At 47.2% G+C, this 22,453-nt stretch overlaps 1 protein-coding gene across 1 annotated transcript in view; it reads right to left on the bottom strand.

Annotated features, from left to right (window-relative positions):
* The window catches only part of LOC124777283 (farnesol dehydrogenase-like), a 53,907-nt gene that overhangs the window by 25,223 nt on the left and 6,231 nt on the right, over positions 1-22,453 (bottom strand). The window contains exon 2 of the mRNA XM_047252628.1: positions 20,934-21,096. Within this exon, the coding sequence (XP_047108584.1) occupies positions 20,934-21,096 (163 nt within the window). The remainder of the gene's footprint in view (positions 1-20,933; positions 21,097-22,453) is intronic.

Raw genomic sequence — 22,453 nt, 5'->3', positions numbered from 1 at the left:
TTCCCCTTATGCGATCGCAAGCACTGACGCGTTTTACTAGCCTGGTAATTTAAGCGATTTTACTGGACTACACAAGATACGGGCGGTTCTAACACACTGCAAGCTACGTCTAAACTAACGCAGACATTTATAGACACAGTAGAAACTTAAGAAACACATCAAATTAGCACACTTACGATAGAAATCAGAGTGCATGAAAGAAAAAATTGAGAAATCTGTAGTCAGTACCATACCAATAGCTGTGTTCCACAGCATTTAGCCTAGGAGAAATGAAAACTACAAAACAAATATCAAATATTTACGTTACGATAAGTGACAGTGGTACCCCTAACCTATGACCAGCTGAGGAAACAAATTTTGGCCGGAGAAACGAGTAACAGTCCTCTTTAAGCTAACATAAAAGACGAAACCTTATGTGGAGGGATTACATTTTTAAATGAATTATCACTGTAGTAGCTATACGCATTGCAGGCGCCACCCATTGGTGGAAGGGCAGCAACTGTACTTAAGGCATTCCATTTATGAAGCATGCCTAAGAAAGTGTCCTCCCTGAATATGGTCTTTAAATCTGTAGGCCATACACGAGAAAAATCAAACAGCTGCAAAAAAACAGACTCGTTGGACTAAAATGGCAGCAGAAAGTCCTATGGATATTAGTGCGCAGTCGAGCCGACGAAAATAAATTAACTTCATGTACACAACAAATTTGTACTCAGCACTTAGTGGTCTCGTGCCGTTCGAATTTAAGAATAATATACTATCACAAAATTCGCTGTTTTCGAATATTTATCACGAATGGAAATTCATACAAAGATGATAGTCTATAACGGCTCTCATTCTCAGCAGTTGCGAGGTTGGGCAACTCATTTCAGATGGGCTGCCCATCTCAACAAATCCACGCGATGGCCGATACAAAATTGTAGCCACACTAAAGAGTCGAATGTAACCTTTGACGATAGGATGTTAAGGAAACCTTTGACTATAGGATGTTAAGGAAACCTTTGACTATAGGATGTTAAGGAAATTTAATTCCTAGTTCGTGGGCGCAACAAGATACAATCTAGCAGAAAACCCAAATAAATTCTGGTCGTATGTAAAGTGGCAAGATGCAATCACTAGCTTTACTGTAAGATAACAATGGCCATGTAATTGATAACAGTGCCACTAAACCAGTTACCAAACGCGGTTTTCCGAAATTCCTTCAGCAAAGACTACGAAGTAAGTATTCCAGAATTAGAATCTGGAACAGCTGCCAATATGATTAGCGAACCAGCTTAAACCACTTAATGAAGGCAAGACCTCTGGTGCAAATTGCGAACCAGTCAGGTTCCTTTTAGAGTAGCCTGACACTTAGCAATCATATACAACCCATAGCTCACCTAAACATCTGTACCTAAAGGCTGGATAACTGCCCATGTCACACCAATACTCAATAAAGGAAATAATAGTAATCCGCTGAATTCTAGACCCATATCACTGACTATCTCCCGTAGGATTTTGGAACATATACTGTACTCTAACATTATCAATCAACCCTAAGAAAACGATTGGCAAATAACCAAAACAGTCAGGAAAGATTGTCCTTGTAAAACACAATTAACTCTTCAGCCTCACGAAGTAATGGGAATGCCAAACTTATTCTATATTGTTAGATTTTCAGTTGGTGTTTGACACCTTTTCTCGTAAGCGACTTCTTGTCAAATTGCGTTCCTATGGAGTATCGTCTTAGTTATGCGACGGGATTCGTGATTTGCTGTCAGATGGCTCACAGTAATAACTAACGGAAAGTCATCGAGTAAAACAGAAGTACGAGTAATACCTGTTGTTTCCCAAGGAAGTTTCATAGGCACTTTGTAGTTCCTGATCTACATTACCGATTTAGGAGACAATCTGAGCAGCCCTATTAGACTGCAGATGGTGCTGTCGTTTATAGTCTAGTAAAGTCATCAGATGATCAAAACCAATTGTGAAAGTGGCAGTTGACTAAATGAAAAATGTGACGTTAGCGAGACCATCAAGACTATCTCGTGCATATTCACTACCTTGGCATGTTATTTTAAGATTGAAATCGCTAATCATTTGAACTAAACATGAAACCAGTCAAGAACATCCCTATAACATGTAGGATTTGTCACGGTCGATACTGATCAAGTTTCTTTAGTTTACGTACCGCCAAAAGTAATTGTCAAAGGGAATGCACCTGCTGACTATAGTAGTCTCAATAGCGACAAAATTCGTAGAAGCCCCAGAACAGACAACTGTACAAAACTATGCAAATCAACTTACAGGGCAAATGACAGATCCCACACGCTTGTTACAATTAGTCGTGGTTTTCGTATCTGCCGCGGTTTCGTATCGTTTCTTTGCCTGTGTGGGTTAAGCCCTGACACTGCCCAGCAGCACTTCCTCCTGCAGTTTGCACTGTCCGTTGACATTTGTCTAACAATATGATTATAATGTTTGGTTTGTTGGGCGATGAATTGCGCGGTCCTCTGTGCCTGTACAAAGCCAAAATTTTTTACGAAGTCCAATTTTTTCAGTCCAGTCTAGCCACTGTTTGTTGGTTTGAGGTATAAAGGGGCCGAAGTACAGGGTCATCAGTCCCTTGCTCCTGACGCAAGCAAGGCTCAAGGTAAAAAAAACACCCAAGGTACATTTGAGAAAGTAAAAGGGAAAGGAATTGGGAACCACACCTAAAAACGAATGGAATGAATGGAACAAAAAACGGGGAAACACAACTAAAAGCAGAAGGTATTAAAACCATAGAGCAGATGGTCTGGGCTGGCTGATCAATAATAAAGAGGATGAGCCAGCCACTCTGCAACACAAAATGTCCACCCCAAAAAAACAAGGCGAGATGAACACATGTAGGGAGAAAGACGGCCACCAAGACAAACAAATGCAAAGAAAGGGCGACAGAGTTAAAATGGAGGGAGGGTGGCGGCCTCAGAAGGCTAAATGCCCACCCTTAGATGGTACTGTAAAAAACCCCTTACGAATAAAACGGACAACTAAATCTGCTGTTGAGGCACTGTCACCCAACACCGAAGGTAGGGTGCTGGGAAGGTTGAAAGTCCGCCGCAGAGGGGCTAGAATTGGGCAGTCCAGCAAGATGTGGACAACAATCATGTGAGCCGTAATAAGATGGGTCCTCGCGACGGAGGAAGTAGCCATGTGTGAGCCGCATATGGCCAATGCGGAGCCAGCAGAACCACAGAATCCGTGCGAGAGGCCTGCATGGAGGTCTTCCACACATTTGTAGTCTCCTTAATGACAGTTTGTTGTGCTTACCGAGACTATGCCAATCCGTTTCCCAAAGCTGAAAAACCTTGCGGCGTAATAATGATCACAGGTCATTTACAGGGATGCTGGTCTCCAGAAGCGGTTTCCGTATAGCCTGTTTGGCCAGACTGTCTGCTAGTTCATTTCCTGGGATTCCAACATGGCCTGAGCTCCACACATACACCACGGAACGACTGGACCATTCCAGTGCATAGATGGACTCCTGGGTGGTTGCTATCAAACGATGGTGGGGGTAGAACTGGTCGATAGCTTGTAGACTGCTCAAGGAGTCAGTACAGAGAAGAAACGACTTGACAGGGCATGAGTAGATGCACTCAAGACCACGTGAAATTGCTACCAGCTCTGCAGTGAAAATACTGCAGCCACCTGGCAGGGAGTGCTGTTCAATATGTTCTCCATGCCATGAACATACACCAAATCAACGTGACCATCAGCCACTGAACAATCAGTGTAAACCACTTTATGGTCCCAGTACATGTCAAGACTCGAGAGGAAGTGAGTGGAGAACTTCAGGGTTCACCGAGTTCTTAGGTCCATGTGAAAAGTTTAGGCAAAGCTTCGGCCTAGGTGAACACCATAGAGGTGTACATGAATAGGCTTCGAGTATAGATGGTAAAGGCATGGACTCCTCTTCAGACAGACGATATCTGATGCAAACTGCAATCTTAAGCCCTGACCTGGACATCCGATGCGGGAGATGAACTGCCGTCGGTTGGGAAAGGAGACAGTAATGCAGATGCTCACAGGAACTATGTATGTGTGCAACGTAACTGGCGAGCAGTTGTGCACGCCTAACCTTCAATGGAGGGACCCCAGATTCCACAAGGACGCTGGTCAGCAGACTAATCCTAAAAGCTCCTGTCGCTAACTGAACACCACAGTAGTGCACTGGGTCGAATAAACGCAACGCTGAGGGCGACGCCGAACCATAAACCAGACTCCCATAGTCAAGGCGGGATTGAAAAAGGGCTCTGTAAAGCTACAGCAGCGTAGAGCTATCTGTGCCTCCTGAGGGCATTAAGGTGCTGCCAGCACTTCCGCTTAAGCTGACGAAGGTGAGAATGCCAAGTCAATTAGGCGTCGAAAACCAGTCCTAAGAATCTATAGGTCTCCACTACAGCGAGTGGATCGCCATTAAGGTAAAGTTCTCGTTCCCGATGAACATTATGACGCCGACAAATGTATGACACGACTTCGCAGCTGAAAACTGGAAACCGTGGGCTAGGGCCCTTGTGGATTAGATTTACTTTCATGTCAATTGATACATAGTGAGGAGGTGGTCCTCCAGGATGTGGAACATGTCAGAAAAACAACAATACATGACAAATATTTACAACTAAAACAAATAAGCTAATGTACCATTCCACAGGTCCCAGGTGGATTGATAGTCATTTTTTAATGACCACTATATGAGTCATTTTACAAATACTAATATACTGAATTTAAAATAAAGTTTATTTGCAAGTTAATAAACATGCAATACAACTACTATAATACTTATTTACAATGAACATATCACTGCACTGATATGGCGCAGAAGTTATATTGTACTTAGATATATTTACACAAATCAGTTGGTTTTACTGAGAAATTCATCAATGGAGTAGGAGTTGGCCACCAATAAATCCTTTAGGCTTTTCTTAAACTGAATTTCATTGCCTGTTAAGCTTTTTATGGCTGCTGGCAAGTTATTGAAAATGTGTGTTCCTGAATAATGCACACCTTTTTGTACAGGACTAAGTGACTTTAAATCCTTGTGAAGATTATTATTATTTCTAGAATTGATTCCATGAATTGAGCTGTTGGTTTGAAAAAGTGATATTTTAAATGACAAATTTCATTAAGGAATAAATATATTGGGAAGCATTAGTTAGTATCCCTAGTTCCCCAAACAGGCTTCTGCAGGATGTTCTCGAGTTCACACCACATATAACTCTTATTGCACGTTTTTGTGCCTGGAAACTTTAGCTTGGCTTGATAGATTACCCCAAAAAATAATCCCATATGACATTATGGAATGAAAGTAACCATAGTATGCCAGCTTTTTCATTTTTATATCTCGTATATCTGACAAAATTCTTATTGCAAACAGATTTGTTAAGACACTTCAGCAGTTCTGTGGTGTGCTAAACCCAGTTGAATTTATTATCAAGCTGTAATCCCAGGAATTTAACACTGTCCACTTCTGTCTTCTTGTCATATGTTAGACATATAGTCGTGGGACACCCCTTACAAGTTCTGAACTGCATGTAGTGTGTTTTTTTCAAAGTTTAGTGACAAAGAATTGGCGAGGAACCAGCGATTAATGTCCACAAATATTTTATTAGCCGATCTTTCTAAGACAGCACTTTATTTGCTATTTATTGCAATGTTTGTATCATTGGCACACAATATGAACTTGGCATCTGGTAATGTTACTGATGAAAGTTCATTGATATACACAAGAAAAAGTAAGGGGCCCCAAAATGGAACCTTGTAGGACCCCACACGTAATTAGTTCCCAGTTGGATGATGCCTGATAGCTTGATCCATGTCTCTTTCCTAACAACACCCTTTGTTTCCTGCCAGACATAAGATATGAACCATTTTGCAGCATTTCCTGTTACACTAATAATCTAATTTACTTAAAAGGATATTGTGATTTACAGTCAAATGCCTTTGACAGGTCACAAAATATACCAGTTGTCTGCAATTTTTTGTCTAATGAATTTAGCACATTTTCACCAAGTGTAGATAGCCTTCTCAATATCAGAGCCTTTTTAGAAATTCAAACTGCGACCTACTTATTTGAGATAAGATGGTTATAAAGCCGAATGTACATTACTTTTTCTAAAATTTTTGAGAATGCTGGTAACAGCAAAATTGGATGGAAACAGTGGGTTAACTTCAGCATATTTCAGCCATTCATTCAGGAAATATTCCACTGATAAATGACTGGTTATACAGATAGCTTAATATGTTACTTAGCTCAGAATCACATTCTTTAATTAACTTTGTTGATATTTCATCATACCCACTAGATGTTTTTGATTTTAAAGATTTTATGATAGACATTTCTGTTGGGGTAGTGAGGGTCAAATTCATATTATGGAAGTTACTTGAAATGTCTGGTCTGAGGTATTCCATAGCATCTACCGAACCTGACAACCCCATCTTTTCAGTAACAGTTATAAAATGTTTGTTAAAAAGTTCTGCAACACTATACATATCAGTCACCAATGTATCATTTACTCTTTATGCTATTTGTTCCTCTTCATGTCTGGTTCTACTGGTCTCCTTCACTATATCCCATATTGTCTTTATTTTGCTATCTGATATGACTATCTTTTACTTGTAATATATTTGCTTTGAAATCTGTATTACAGTCTCTAACATTTTGTAGTATTTCTTGTAATGTGCAATAGCAACAACGTCAGAACTGTTTTGGATTGACAGATACAGTTTTCTTTTTGTTTTACAAGATACCTCTATTCCTTGAGTAATCCATGGCTTCTTTGTAGACTGTTCTAACCTTGGTAAATTTTGGGTGAAACCGTGTTCGAATAAGGTAAGCACTATTAGCAAAATTGTTATGTTTTTCATTCCTGCCATTAGCACTGTAATCAGTCCAGTGAATGTGTCTGAGGAGTGTCCCAAAAAAAATCAATTTTTGGCTGATTGAGTACCCTCTTGAGCTCAGATTTAACAAATTTTATATCCTGTCCAGTATTAACATTTAACCGAAGGAACTGCATGTCATGGTCTGAGAGGCCATTGACTATTGATTTTGTAATATGATTTTGTTCATTGGACTTTTCTATAAAGATGTTATCAATGGCTGTTTGTGAGCAAGTGGCTACCGTAGTGGGGAACTTTGCAGTGAGAATTAAGTTGAATGCTAGTGTTACTAACTCAAATAAGTTCTTATTGGTAGAGTCTTTAAGGATATCTATGTTGAAATCACCAGCAACCACTATTTCTTTGTTTTTGGTTGTTAAATGGGCCAGTACAGCTTCAAGGTGGTTTACAAACAGATTAAAGTTACCTTCAGGTGCTCGATACACAATATTATGAAGGATTTTTTGTGAAATTCTAATTCTGTTGCGCATGCTTCCTTAAGCTGTTCTAGGCAAAATTTATGAATTTCTATGTTCTTAAATTTATGACAGTTCCTGATGAATGTGGCAACTCCTCCTCTCTCCATTCCTGATCTACAAAAGTGAGATGCTAACCTAAACCCTGTAACATTAGAAAGTTCTATACCAGTGGTCACATGATGTTCAGAGAGGCAGATTATGTCAGCTGGGTTTGAAGACATTCATCTATGCAGATAGTTAATTCATTAATTTTATTTCTCACTCCTCGAATATTTTGATGCAATAAAGATAGCTGACATTTCACATTGACCGAGTTAAAATTGGGTAGAGTTAAAATATATGCTGACTGTTGAAAATTCTTACCAATAGCTGTTTATGCTGATGTAATAAACCTATAGGACTGCTAAGCAACACCAGTAGTGGCGGACCAGAAGACTTCTGTCTAAGTCGTCTGCATACAGATAAAGTGAGACAGATGACCCAACAGCTGATGCTAGACTTCATGGCCACTAAAAGCAGATACACTCAATACAGAGTCCTGTGGGACCCCTATCTCCTGGATAGGAGGGGGGGAGGGGGAGGAGAGACTATGGGAGGGACCAACTTTGATGTGGAAAGTACTGAGCTGTAAGAAATGTTTGATAAAAATCGGGAGCGAGCCCCCAGAGATCCCAATCATATAAAGTGGCAAGGATATGTCGCCAGGTCGCGTTGTAAGCTTTTCATAAATCAAAGAAGACAGCCTAGATGGCAGACTAAGGAAACTACATTATCAGTGGTAGAGCGACCTTGGCGCCAGTAAGCCACGTGACTCCTGGACCCAACAACCACCGACTTACTATACGTTCTAACAGCTTACAAAGAACGTTGGTGAGGCTGATGGGCCGATAGCTGTCCACATCAAGCCGGTATTTGCCGGGTTTGAGCACTTTAATTTTTTTGTTTTGGTTTTTTAGGGCGCAAAACTGCTATGGTCATTAGCGCCTGGTCTGTGACTTAGGCAACGGTAAAAACGGAAATGGAAAGCAGCAGCAATGGGAAAACTAAAAAAATAGGAGAAACTAAAAGCAGAAGGAGAGCTTCAAAATCCACTACAGAAAGGGGGTTGGTTGTCCCCAAAAAGAGCTTCAAATGACTGACATCTCACTGGCACTAATAAACTCGACAACGCGATCGGCCGAGCGCGTGTCATCTGCTAAAATTGACGATATATCAGGCGACAGCTGTAGACGGGCGCGTAACTGAGTAACATAGGGGCACTCAATTAAAAGGTGTCTTACCGTCCACAGCTGAGAACAGTGGGGACAGAGTGGGGGAGGATCGCCGCTTAAAAGATGTCTATGGCTAAAAAGACAGTGCCCTATCCGGAGTCTAGTTAAAATTACCTCCTCCCGACGACGCGTTCGGGAGGAAGAGGTCCAAGCACAGGGAAGAGCTTTCACGTCCCACAATTTATTATGGGGAAGTGTCGACCAATGTGCGTGCCATAATTGAAGAACACGACGACATAAAACGCTCCGTAGATCGGCGAAGGGAATCGATTGAATAGCTGGCCGAGGAAGAGAGACTGCAGCCTTCGCTGCAATATCGGCCGCCTCATTGCCACAGATACCAACGTGTCCCGGGAGACAGAGGAACGCCACCGAGACGCCCCCCAGGTGGAGCAAGCGCAGACAGTCCTGAATCCGGTGGACCAGAGGGTGCAAAGGATAAAGAGCTTGGAGACTGAGGAGAGAGCTGAGAGAATCTGAGCAGATAACGTACTGTATCCGCTGATGGCGGCGGATGTAGTGGACAGCCTGGAGAACAGCGTAAAGCTCCGCAGTATAAACCGAACACTGGTCGGGAAGCAGAAAGTGATTTGGGGTGTCACCAACAATATAGGCACTCCCTACACCTAACGATGTTTTCGAGCCGTCGGTGTAAACAAATGTGGCGTCAGTCATTTGTGCACATCGAGCAGCAAATGCCCGACAATAAACAAGTGAAGGGGTACCATCCTTGGGAAATCGACAAAGGTCACGGAGCAGGCAGATCTGGGGACGGAGCCAAGGCGGTGCTGTACCCCAAGTTGTCGAGGTGGTTTTAGGAAAGCGGAAGGAAAGAGAATGGAGCAGATGACTGAAGCGGACTCCCGGTGGTAGTAGGGAGGAGGGGCGGCCTGCATACCCTATATCAAAGGAGGCGTCGAAAAAAAGGTCATGGCTGGATTAGCAGGCATGGAAGACAGATGGCTAGCATAACGACTCAGAAGGACTGCTCGCCGACTGGACAGCGGAGGTTCAGCAGTCTCGGCATAAAGGCTCTCCACAGGGCTGGTGTAAAAAGCTCCAGACACTAAACGTAATTCACGGTGGTGGATAGAGTCGAGACGCCGAAGAATAGACGGCCGAGCGGAGGAGTAGACTATGCTTCCACAGTCCAATTTCGAGCGCACTAAGGCGCGATAGAGGCGGAGAAGGACCACTCGGTCCGCTCTCCAGGAGGTACCATTCAGGACACGGAGGGTGTTAAGGGATCACAGACAGCGAGCCGAAAGATAGGAAACGTGGGAGGACCAGCACAGTTTTCTGTCAAACATAATACCCAAGAATTAAGCGACGTCTGAAAACGGAAGGTTGACAGGACCTAGATGTAAGAAGGGCGGAAGAAACTCCTTACGTCGCCAAAAATTAACACAAACGGTCTTACTGGGAGAAAAACGGAAGCCGGTTTCGATGCTCCAAGAGTGGAGGCGATCGAGACATCCTTGAAGACGTCGTTCAAGAAGGCTGGTCCGTTGAGAGCTGTAGTAGATCGCAAAATCGTCCACAAAGAGGGAGCCCGAGACATCAGGAAGGAGACAATCCATAATTGGATTAATGGCAATGGCAAACAGTACAACACTCAGCACGGAGCCCTGGGGTACCCCGTTTTCTCGGGAGAAAGTACGGGAGAGAGTAGTGTTCACCCGCACCCTAATTGTGCGCTCTGCCATAAATTCGCGAAGAAAAAGGGGCAGCCGACCTCTAAAGCCCCAAGAGAACATTGTGCAGAGGATGCCTGTCCTCCAACAGGTATCGTATGCTCTCTCCAGATCAAAAAATATTGCTACTGTTTGGCGTTTCCGGAGAAAATTGTTCATGATATAAGTGGAGAGAGCAACAAGATGGTCAACTGCAGAACGATGCTTTCGGAATCCGCATTGGGCAGGTGTTAAAAGACTGCGAGACTCCAGCCACCACGCTAACGGTAATTCACCATACGCTCCAAAACCTTACAGACGTTACTCGTGAGAGAAATGGGGCGATAACTAGAGGGGAGATGTTTGTCCTTTCCAGGTTTCGGAACAGGAACGACGATAGCTTCCCGTCATCGTCTGGGAAAAGTACTGTCGGTCCAAATTCGATTATAAAGGCGAAGGAGGTAACGCAGACTATGGGTTGATAAATGCAGCAACATTTGGACGTGGATACCATCCGGTCCTGGGGCGGAGGAGCGAGAAGAAGAGAGTGCATGTTGGAGTTCCCGCATGGAGAAAACAGTATTGTAGCTTTCGCGATTTTGAGAGGAGAAAGCAAGATGTCGCACTTCCGCTGCACGTTTCTTCGGGAGAAACGCTGGCGGGTAATTTGAAGAGCTCGAAATCTCAGCAAAGTGTTGACCCAATGAGTTAGAAATTGCGACGGGTCCACTAATGTATCATGCGCGACAGTGAGCCCAGAGACCGGGGAGAAACTAGGCGCGCCAGAGAACCGTCGAATCCGACTCCAGACTTCCGAGGAGGGAGTGAAGGTGTTAAATGAGCTAGTAAAGAATTTCCAGCTTTCCTTCTTGCTATCGCGGATGACACGACGGCATCGCGCACGGAACTGCTTATAGCGGATACAGTTGCCCAAAGTAGGATGGTGGCGGAAAACGCGAAGAGCACGTCGCCGCTCACGTATTGCGTCACGGCATGCCGCGTTCCACCAAGGAACTGGAGGGCGCTGGGGCAATGCGGAGGTGCGTGGTATTGAACGTTCCGCAGCTGTAAAAATTACGTCTGTAATATGTGTGACCTTATCGTCGACGCTAGGAAAGTGACGGCCATCGAATGTCGCTAGAAACGAAAAAATGTCCAATCGGCTTGGCCAAACTTCCAGCGTCGCGGGCGCATATATGGCTTTTGAGGCTGCAGTTTAAGGACACATGGAAAGTGGTCACTCGAGTGTGTATCATCAAGGGCGAACCATTCGTAGCGCCGAGCTAGCGGAACAGTACTGACCGAAAGGTCCAAATGAGAGAAATTTGTCGTGGAGGCAGACAAAAATGTAGGGTCCCCAGTGTTGAGGCAAAATAGATCCGCTTGGTGGAAGACGTCTAACAATTGTGAGCCACGCGGACAAGGATGTGGAGATCCCCAAAGTGGGTGGTGCGCATTGAAGTCCCCAACCAGCAAGTAGAAGGGTGGAAGCTGACCAAAAAGATGAAGGAGATCAGCACGTGCCATTGTTGTGGACGATGTAATGTGTACATTACAAAGAGAAAAGGTATATCCAGAAAGGGAAAGACGGACAGCGACAGCTTGGAAGGAAGTGTTTAAGTAGAGTGGGTGATAGGAGAGTATCATGGAGAAGAATCATGAGTCCATGTGCTGTAGTGCCTTCAACAGAGGCGAGATCAAATTGGATGGACTGAAAATGGGGGAGAACAAAGCCGTCATGGGGACGCAGCTTTGTTTCCTGAAGACAGAAGATGACTGGCGAGTAAGATCGTAAGAGGATCGACAATTCATCTCGATTGGCTCGAAGGCCGTGGATATTCCAGTGGATAATGGACATAGGGTGAACAGAAAATGGAGGAATGTGACCAAGGTTGCCATCAACTCAGCGACTGCTCAGAGCTTACGACCGACAGCATGGAATGGCATTCAGCCAAAGGCAGAAGATCCTGATCCATAGGTTGTCCAGGAGCAGCTCCTGCCACCAGCAATCGGCCGGTTGATCGGCCACCAGCAGTGCGCCTCGGCGACACAGATGATGGCCGAGGGCGATTACCGCCACGTGGTGCTGTAGGTGAGACATGCCTTGGCGGAGAAGGAGATGAACTGGTTTCTTACTAGCCTTCTTGGAAATATGATGTTTAGATGAAGGAGGAACCGATGGTTGTGATGATGGGGTACGTAAAAAATCTTCACGAGTATGCTCTTTTTTCGAAGTCTTGGTGTCTGACTTTTGGGCTCGAGATTTAGCAGAACCCAATGAAGGGTGAGCCATAGAGTGGGCAGGCGAAAGTGGGGAGGTTGAACAGGCGATCTTTGCACTGGCCGATCGGACGACCGTGGCACGAAAGGTAAGGTCACGAGTCTGCGTGGCCGCCTCCTTTGTTGGCCGAGGAGAGGCAAGGACAGTGCTGTATTTTGCTGTCTGAGGCATGGTGGGCTGTCGACTGGCGAATAATTTTCGAGCAGCAAAGGTCGACACCTTTTCCTTCACTCTGATTTCCTGGATGAGCTTTTAGTCTTTAAAAATGGGGCAATCTCGAGAGGAAGCAGCGTGGTCACCCATACAGTTGATGCAGCGAGGGGATGGAGGTGGACAAGCACCCTCATGGGCATCCTTGGCACATGTAACACATTTCGCCGGGTTGGAACAGGACTGGCCGGTGTGATTGAACCGCTGACACCAATAGCAACACGTAGGGTTTGGGATGTAAGGGCGAACGGAAATTCTCATAGCCTGCTTTGATTTTCGATGGGAGTTGAATATTGTCAAATGTCAAGAAGACAGTATGGGTTGGAATGATGTTCGAGTCAACCCTTTTCATGACTATGAACTGCCGTTACGCCCTGGTCAGACAGGTAGTGTTGAATTTCCTCGTTAGACAATCAGTCGAGGGAGCATGTATAAACGACCCCACGTGATGAATTTAAAGTACGGTGCGGTTCCACCTGGACAGGGAAGGTGTGTAGCATTGAAGTACGCAGCAATTTTTGTGCCTGGAGGGCACTGACTGTTTCTAACAACAAGGTGCCATTTCGTAATCTGGAACAAGACTTTACAGGACCTGCAATTGCGTCGACACCTTTCTGAATAATGAAAGGGTTGACCGTGGAGAAGTCGTGACCTTTGTCAGACCGAGGAACAACAAGCAACTGTGGCAACGATGGAAGGACTGTCTGTGGCTGAGACTCATTGATTTTACGCTTGTGAGCTGACATAGTAGAAGAGGAAACCATTGCGAAAGTATCCCCATGATTACCGGCGTCTCCGATGGCATGCTCCTTCCTTGTGGGGGCCCTCTCCGAGGGCACTCCCGCCTTTGGTGATTGTTCACACCTCAGGTCACACCTCCCAACAAACGGACAGAGGGACCAATCGGCACTTTCAGAAGTTATCAGCTCTGGTAATCACCCCTCCCTGGGCCTGGCCATTACCAGGGGTTACGTACATGTCCTACCTGTCTACCCAGGGCGGAGAATGACACGTTACCCCATCACCGGCTATGCATGTAAATGCGTGTTTCGGCCATCAGACACGCACAGGGAGGAAAAAAGAGAAAGGGAAAGGAAAGAAGAGAGGTCTCAAACGCCGCAGCGGAGAAAAGGGCAAAGACAAGAGGAAAGGAAAAGAGAAGAACAAAGCAAGGACGAAGACTTGCAAGCGGAGAAAGCAAAGAATTTGTTACAGTTTCGAGCGTCCATCTCCGGATGTAGGCACAAAACATACTCCCAGAGGAGGAGAAAGGGAAGGAAAGAGGCGGAGGTGAGGGGGGGGGGGCGAAGATGGGGGATGGGGAAAAATGCAGAAAGGGAAGGAAGGCCACATTAGCTCGGGGTCCCGTGCTCGCTACACACGTATCCACAAAGGAGTTTTTTTTTTTTTTTGGTTGGGTTTAAGGGCGCTCAACTGCTGAGGTCATTAGCGCACAGTCACTGTTGTTAGAGCACATGGAATCTGTTAAAACTCAAGGGGATGGGGGACACCAGAATGACCTGACAAAGATGCAGATAAAATAAGTAAAAAGGTTAAATGTCTTTGGACAAGCCAGTTAAATTTATAAAACGCAGAATACGAGCAGCTGCTCGAGCGTCATCAGCTAAAACATCCGGTGAAGTAGATGGCAGGGACAGGACAACACGAAATTGACTAAAACGGGGACACGACAATAAAACATGGCGCACTGTTAATTCCTGACCACAAGGGCACTGCGGGGCCGGGTCACCGGAGAGCAGGTAGCGGTGGCTAAACCGGCAATGCCCAACCCGCAACCTGGTCAGAAGGACCTCCTCGCGCCGAGATGGTCGGGAGGATGTTGTCCAAGCAGTTGGGAGCAGTTTTACTGCCCGGAGCTTGTTTCCTTGGAGGGATGACCAAGCATCCCACCACAACGACACAAGCCTCTTACATACATCCCCACGAATGTCAGATGACGGGACACAGTGGGAGGCTGGCCGAGGCAGGAGGACTGCACCCGCAGCCTCATTCCCAGGCACTCCTACATGTCCGGGAACCCACAGAAAGCTGACAGAACCACCATTATCAGCGAAAGAATGGAGGGACTGCTGTACCCGTTGAATCAAGGGATGGACCGGATAGGGAGCTCCAAGGCTCTGAAGAGCACCGAGTGAGACAGAGCAGCGTACGTACGATGAATGGTGGTGGTGGCGGGCATACTGAACGGGCTGATGGAGAGCAAAAAGCTCGGCCGTAAACCTCGAACAGTGGTCGAGGAGCCGGTATTTAAAGGTGGCGGCCCCGATGACAAAGGCACAGCCGACACCATCGTCAGTTTTGGAGCCATCGGTGTAAATAAAGGTGTGACCGGCAAGGCGAGCACGAAGTTCGACAAACCGTGAGCAATACACTGCAGCCGGAGTACCCTCCTTCGGGAGTGAGGTGAGGTCGAGATAAATATGAACCGGAGCCTGGAGCCAAGGTGGTGTCGGGCTCTCACCCTCTCTGAAGGTGGTAGGGAGGGCGAAATCCAATTGTCGAAGCAGGCGACGGAAGCGGACTCCGGGGGGCAGCAGGGCAGACACATACAACCCGTACTGACGGTCGAGAGAATCGGCGAAGGACTCGTAAGAGGGGTGGTCGGGCATAGACAACAGCCGGCAGGCATACCGACACAGTAGTACGTCGCGCCGGTAGGTCAATGGTAATTCGGCAGCTTCAGCATAAAGACTCTCTACAGGACTAGTGTAGAAGTGTAGTGTAGAAGGCTCCAGTCGCAAGACGTAACCCCCGATGGTGCATGGAGTTGAGACGGCGTGAGAGGGATGGCCGAGCGGACGAGTAGACGAAGCTCCCATAATCCAGCTTCGACCGGACTATGGACCGATACAAGCGAAGCAGGACAGTGCGATGCACTCCCCAAGATGAACCGCTAAGAACTCTTAGGACATTAAGGGAACATGTACAACGGGCCGCCAAATAAGAGACATGTGGAGACCAACACAGTTTCCTGTCCAACGTGAGCCCTAGAAACTTAGTTGTGTCCACGAATGGGAGAACAACAGGACCGAGATGTAAGGATGGCGGAAGGAACGCTTTATATCGCCAAAAGTTGATACAAACCGTCTTCTCTTCAGAGAACCGGAAGCCATTTGCCACGCTCCATGAGTAGAGGCTGTCTAGACAACGCTGAAGGCAGCGCTCCAGGAGGCATGTTCTCTGGGCACTGCAGTAGATTGCGAAGTCATCAACAAAGAGAGAGCCTGAGACATTAGGTGGAATGCAAACCATAATTGGATTGATCGCGATGGCAAAAAGGGCTACGCTCAAGACGGAGCCCTGAGGCACTCCGTTCTCCTGGAGGAAGACGTCGGACAATACGGAACCCACACGTACCCTAAACTTTCGTTCCGTTAAAAAGGAATCAATAAAAAGGGGCAGGCGACCGTGTAGGCCCCACCTGTGCATAGTGCGGAGGATACCTCCTCTCCAACAGGTATCATAAGCCTTCTCCAAGTCGAAGAACACTGCTACCGTTTGGCGCCTTCGCAAAAAGTTGTTCATGACGAATGTCGACAAGGTCACAAGGTGGTCAACAGTGGAGCGGCGGCGACGAAAGCCACATTGGACATTAGTAAGTAGTCATCGAGATTCAATACTCCAGACTAACCGAACATTAACCATGTGCTCCATCACCTTACAGACACAGCTTGTAAGAGAAATGGGGCGGTAACTAGAAGGAAGGTGTCTATCCATCCCGGGTTTGGGTATAGGAACAACAACGGCGTCACGCCAACGCCTGGGGACTTGACCGTCGGTCCAGACGCGATTGTAGGTACGAAGAAGGAAGCTTTTGCCCGCCGGAGAAAGGTGTGCCAGCATCTGAACGTGAATGGCATCTGGCCCCGGAGCAGAGGATCGGGACAGTGCAAGCGCACGTTCGAGTTCCCGCATAGTAAAGGAGGCATTGTAAGTTTCTAGATTCAGCGAGTGGAAGGAAGGTCGCCGAGCCTCTTCTGCCTCTTTCCTGGGAAGGAAGGCAGGGTGGTAATGGGCGGAGCTTGAAACCTCCGCGAAAAAGCGGCCGAAGGCGTTGGAGACAGCCACAGGATCAACAAGGACCTCATTACCTGAGGTCAGGCCAGGTACCGAGGAGTGGGCCGTAATGCCCGACAGCCGGCGCAGGCTACCCCAAACGACGGAAGAGGGAGTAAAACTGTTAAAGGAGCTGGTGAAAGAGGCCCAACAAGCTTTTTTGCTGTCTTTGATGATTCTACGGCATTGCGCTCGGAGTCGTTTGTATTCAATACAATTCGCCAACGTAGGATGGCGGCGAGAGGTGCGTAAAGCACGTCGTCGAGCACGGATAGCGTCCCTACAAGCCTCGTTCCACCAGGGGACGGAAACGCGACGTGAAGAAGAAGAAGTAGTACGAGGAATGGAACGTTCGGCAGCATTGATAATAACAGCCGTGAGGTATTCGACCTGACTGTCACAACTGGGAAAATCGTGGTCCGGAAAGGTCGCCAGGGAGGAGTAAAGTCCCCAGTCAGCTTTCAGTATGTTCCAGCTCGAAGGACATGGGGATGGGGTGTGGTGCAGGAGACGAACGACACAGGGGAAGTGGTCGCTCGAATAGGTGTCAGAAACGACATACCACTCGAACCGACGGGCAAGAGTGGTAGAACAGAGCGAGAGGTCCAAGTGGGAGTAGGTATGAGTAGAGTCCGAGAGGAAAGTCGGGGCGCCGGTATTTAGGCAGACAAGATTGAGATGGTTGAAGACATCCGCCAAGAGTGAGCCTCTTGGACAGGATGCAGGAGAGCCCCAAGGGGGATGATGGGCATTGAAGTCGCCAATCAATAAGATCGGCGGGGGAAGCTGAACGATCAGGTGCATCATGTCAGCCTGACTAACAGCAGATGACGGTGGAGTGTAGATGGTACAAACTGAAAAAGTAAAAGCAGAAAGAGTAATGCGGATAGCTATTGCTTGGAGTGGGGTGGTCAATGGGATGAGATGGTAATAGACATCATCCCGAACGAGCAACATGACCCCACCATGAGCTGGGATACCGTCCACAGGGGTGAGGTCATACCGCTCCGAGGTATAGTGGGAAAAGGCAATACGGTCAGTCGGGCGCAACTTGGTTTCCTGGAGACCAAGGACGAGCGGACAGTGCAGGCGGAGGAGCAGTTGTAATTCCTCCCGATTAGATCGAATACCTCTTATGTTCCAATGAAACAACGCCATCGCTAGTCAAAAAGTTGTGGGAACGAGACGGGGGAAGAGCTGGTCACCTCGACGGCCGTGGAGGGCCAGGTTGCGAGGGAACAACGCTGCAACCGACGGGAGGCGGATCCGGTTCCATCGACTCGTCGCCAGCTGTGGCCGCTGTCCCTGATTGTGTAGGAGGGGCCGCATCATTTGCCGACGAAAGGCCGGCGGAGCGCCTGGCAGCAGAGCGTCCCGGCGAAACAGAGGACGGCCAGGAGCAGCGACTCACGGATGAAGCGTCAGACGAAACGCGCCGGGTTGGAGAGGGGGATAGAGACTTCTTCTTGGAGGCCTTCTTGGAAGGCCGAGGAGGCACAGGGATGGTGGGCTGGACCCGAAGAAGGTCCTCATGCGCGGGGTCCGTTTTGGAACGCCGGACCTCAGAAGCTGGGGTCCGGGACAGTTCCCCGATGGACGCCTGAGAAGAGGATCGCTTCTCAGGTGGCGTGGGGGGAGGAGGAAGGGTGGCCCCTGGGGCAGAGGGGGTGGGGGCCACGGGGAGGAGGATTTGGAAGGGAGGGATTTGGGAGGCGGAGGCAGAGCCCCCTGATGGGTGGCGGAGGTGCAGGGGGGACAGGATAGGGGTGAGGATACCGCGGAAGGAGTGGACACAACTGAGGCAAACGAAGTGGTCAACGGCATGGGATGAAGGCGGTCAAATTTCTTCTTGGCCTCAGAATAAGAGAGCTGATCCAAGGTTTTAATTTCTTGTATCTTCTTCTCCTTCTGATAGGCGGGGCAGTCTGAGGATCTAGGCGAGTGGACGCCAGGACAATTAATGCACCGAGGTGGTGGGGTGCATGTATGTTCCTCACGAAGAGGACATCCACAATCGCCACAAAGGGGCTCAGCCTCACACCGTGACGACATGTGCCCAAAGCGCAAACACCTAAAACAGCGCATAGGAGGTGGGATGTAAGGTCGCACGTCGCACCGGTAGCACATCACCTTGACCTTCTCCGGGAGAACGTCCCCCTCGAAGGCGAGGATAAAGGCCCCGGTGTCGATGCGACGGTCTTTGGGGCCGCGCTGGACTCGCCGGACGAAATGCACGCCGCGGCGCTCCAGGTTGGCCCTGAGCTCATCAGATTGTAGCAGGAGGTCACGATGAAAAATAACCCCCTGCGTCCTATTTAGTGCCAGATGTGGGACAATGGATACTGGGATGTCCCCTAGGCGGTCGCACGCCTGGAGCGCCGCCGACTGTGTGGCGGAGGTGGTCTTAATAAGAATGGACCCGGATCGCATCTTGCTGAGAGCCTCGATTTCCCCGAAGACGTCCTCAATGTGCTGAACAAAGAACATGGGCTTGGAGGTGGCGAACGTCCCCCCATCGGTTCGAGAACAGACCAAATAGCGGGGGAAGTACTTCGCCCCAAGCCGGCGGGCCTGTCCCTCCTCCAATGGAGTGGCCAAGGGGGAAAGGGCAGGAGAACCAGAACTAGAAATGGTACCTTTTCTTTTGAAAGACTCGGCCGCAGAGCGACCTGATACGTGTTGACGTTTCATCTGCGAAACGTCCGCCCCGATACCACCCACTCCGACCAGGGGCTCTCCCCACAGGCGCCACCCAGCCGCAGCAAGAGCCACCTGGCAGGATGACCATTGCCGGGAGTCCTGATGCCCCAAGGAGACGGGCATCTACTCCTTGGCCGACGTGGGGAGGGTGCAGCTCAGGTATCGGCAGTACGATCCCTGTGTTGTCAGGGGGCTACAACCTAGAGGGTACATGACGACCCCACCACAACGGGCTGGCTACCGTGCTGGATTTCTGGTGCCATGGAAAGTCCAACATGATCGCTGGTGCAGATGGAGATGCACTATGGGCGTAACTTGGACAACCCATCAGGCGTTTAGGCCCAATTTGAGAAATAGTGGGTATGGGTACAACGCCGGTGCAATGCTGAGTGCCAAGGTCTTAGTGCACTTAGGACCAGTGGTACACCATGTAAGGTGTCCTTCCCCAAAAGGCTCGTACTTCTGTAGAATTTTGAAAAATGGAGGTCAAACCCCAAGGGAGACCATCACATAAAAGGCCGAAACGGTTGAAACTCCTTTTAGTCGCCTCTTACGACAGGCAGGAATACCTCGGGCCTATTCTTACCCTGGACCCGCAGGGGGGAGCACAAAGGAGTTGTGGACCCCTTGGGGGGAAGAAGTTGTTCTGTTTGGTGTTCCTCATGGTGCGACGATGAGCTCTGAAATTTATTGTGCTACCCTCAGGAAACAGAAGATGCGACTTTAGTGTGTTCATCGCCACAAAAATGCAGAACTACTCCATGACAACTGAAGGCCTGAAGTCTGTGTACCCAAGAGAATCTGATATAACTTCAGTGGACTGTTCCTCGTCCACCCTTCAACCCGGATCTCGCACCTTCCGACTTCCATCTGTTTGGTTGAAAGGATTCACTCGCGGGGAATAGTACGTCGATGGGGAGGTTATTGATACATCAGGAAGTTGGCTCGTATGTCGACCTGTAGAGCAGTAACATGCGTATACAGTAAGATAAACTAAGGCCGTCACATGGAACAAAATTATATTGAAAATTAGGGTGAGGACTAATGTGATCTATTGGAATGTAATAAAACAAAGTTGCTTTCAGAAAAAGTGAGTCATTACTAATTGAAGACCATTTTCAGGCAATGTCAGTTCCATGCTGAAAAGGTCAACCTTAGACGAAATAGCTACGACGAGATAAAAGTTATTCTGTGAATTGTACGTCATGACATTGGCTCTTCGCCACTGGCTGTTATCTTTGGCCAATCAAAAATTCGCTCACTAAACTAAGTTTAAGCAATGGCACTACTATATCAATGCCGCTCCGAGAGAATTATGCTCTCTGGCAGGCGCCGTACTCACATGTCAGCTCGCTCTCTTCTATGATACCAGCGTTATTGACCAAGACGTCAACACCCGACAAGTTATCCTTTATCCACTTGAAGGCTGCGAGAATACTGTCTTCGTCAGTGACGTCCCCTTGTATGGCATGCAACTTCCCTGGAGCATCTGGCGATTCCAACGCCTATGTACAGGAAAAACACATCGCATAAACGTTAATGGCCAGGAAGATTTTTATGAATTTATTGTATTTACAACTTTGGGTATATTACTCTGAATTAAAAACTATTTTCACCACACAGGTAGTTCTGGAAATCTGTCAACCTTATGTAAATTTGCTTTTCTATGTTGTAATTCCTGACTGCAATATAGTATACTGAAGTGAGAGCTGGAAGCGGCTCTAGTTTATACGGTGATAAGCAGAATTACACAAACCGTCGCGCCCAAGGAATGAATAAGCAGAAGCTGACCACTGCGTGAACCACGAGACAAATAATTTGCGTATTGTTGAGGTACTAATAGCTGATCGTTTGCCAAAGTTTTCTTTAGTGTTTTATCATGTACTAAATGAGCAGCGCATATTAGATCTGAAATGGATAGTTCGTTTTGAGGTCTATCACTGCCCAACACCGCTCTTCACCTTCGGGCTACCTCAAGTCTTCTGTTTATGCTCGAGGCCAACTGCCGTATTATAGTGCTGTAACATTCCTTCTCTTTTGCTGACAGACTTGCTGGAAACCTTGGTTAGGAAAGATTTAGACTAATAGTAAAGAAAAAGTTGCAACTACGTAATTTACTTATCGTTTAAAAGCATTGTGAATAACAGACTAATAACTTTCATGCCAGTTACTTTAGGTTACGACTATAGAGTATGTGGGTCGTTAATCACGCAATTTCAGTTGTTTCCTTGTTGCTACAAAAAATTTCCTGTAAGAGTTACGTTATCCGTGCCGTCTTAATTTTCCTTGTAGCTGTACAGTGAACATATACAGGGTGGTCCATTGATCGTGACCGGGCCAAATATCTCAGGAAATATGCGTCAAACGAAAAAACTACAGAGAACGAAACTTGTCTAGTTTGAAGGGGGAGACCAGATGGCGCTATGGTTGGCACGCTAGATGGCACGCTAGATGGCACTGCCATAGGTCAAACGGGTATCAACTGCGCTTTTTTTAAAAATAGGAACCCCCATATGTTATTACATACTCGTGTAGTACGTAAATAAATATGAATGTTGTAGTTGGACCACTTTTTTCGCTTTGTGATAGATGGTGGCTCTGTAATAGTCAAACGTATAAGTACGTGATATCACGTAACATTCTGCCAGTGCGGACGGTATTTGCTTCGTGATACATTACCCGTGTTAAAACGGACCGTTTACCAATTGCGGAAAAGGTCGATATCGTGTTGATGTATGGCTATTGTGATCAGAATGCCCAACGAGCATGTGCTACGTATGCTGCTCGGTATCCTGGACGACATCATCCAAGTGTCCGGACCGCTCGCCGGATAGTTACATTATTTAAGGTAACAGGAAGTGT

This window comes from Schistocerca piceifrons, chromosome 2, assembly GCF_021461385.2.
Source record: "Schistocerca piceifrons isolate TAMUIC-IGC-003096 chromosome 2, iqSchPice1.1, whole genome shotgun sequence".
Taxonomy (NCBI): Eukaryota; Metazoa; Arthropoda; class Insecta; order Orthoptera; family Acrididae; genus Schistocerca; species Schistocerca piceifrons.
This window is presented reverse-complemented; position numbering and strand designations above follow the sequence as displayed.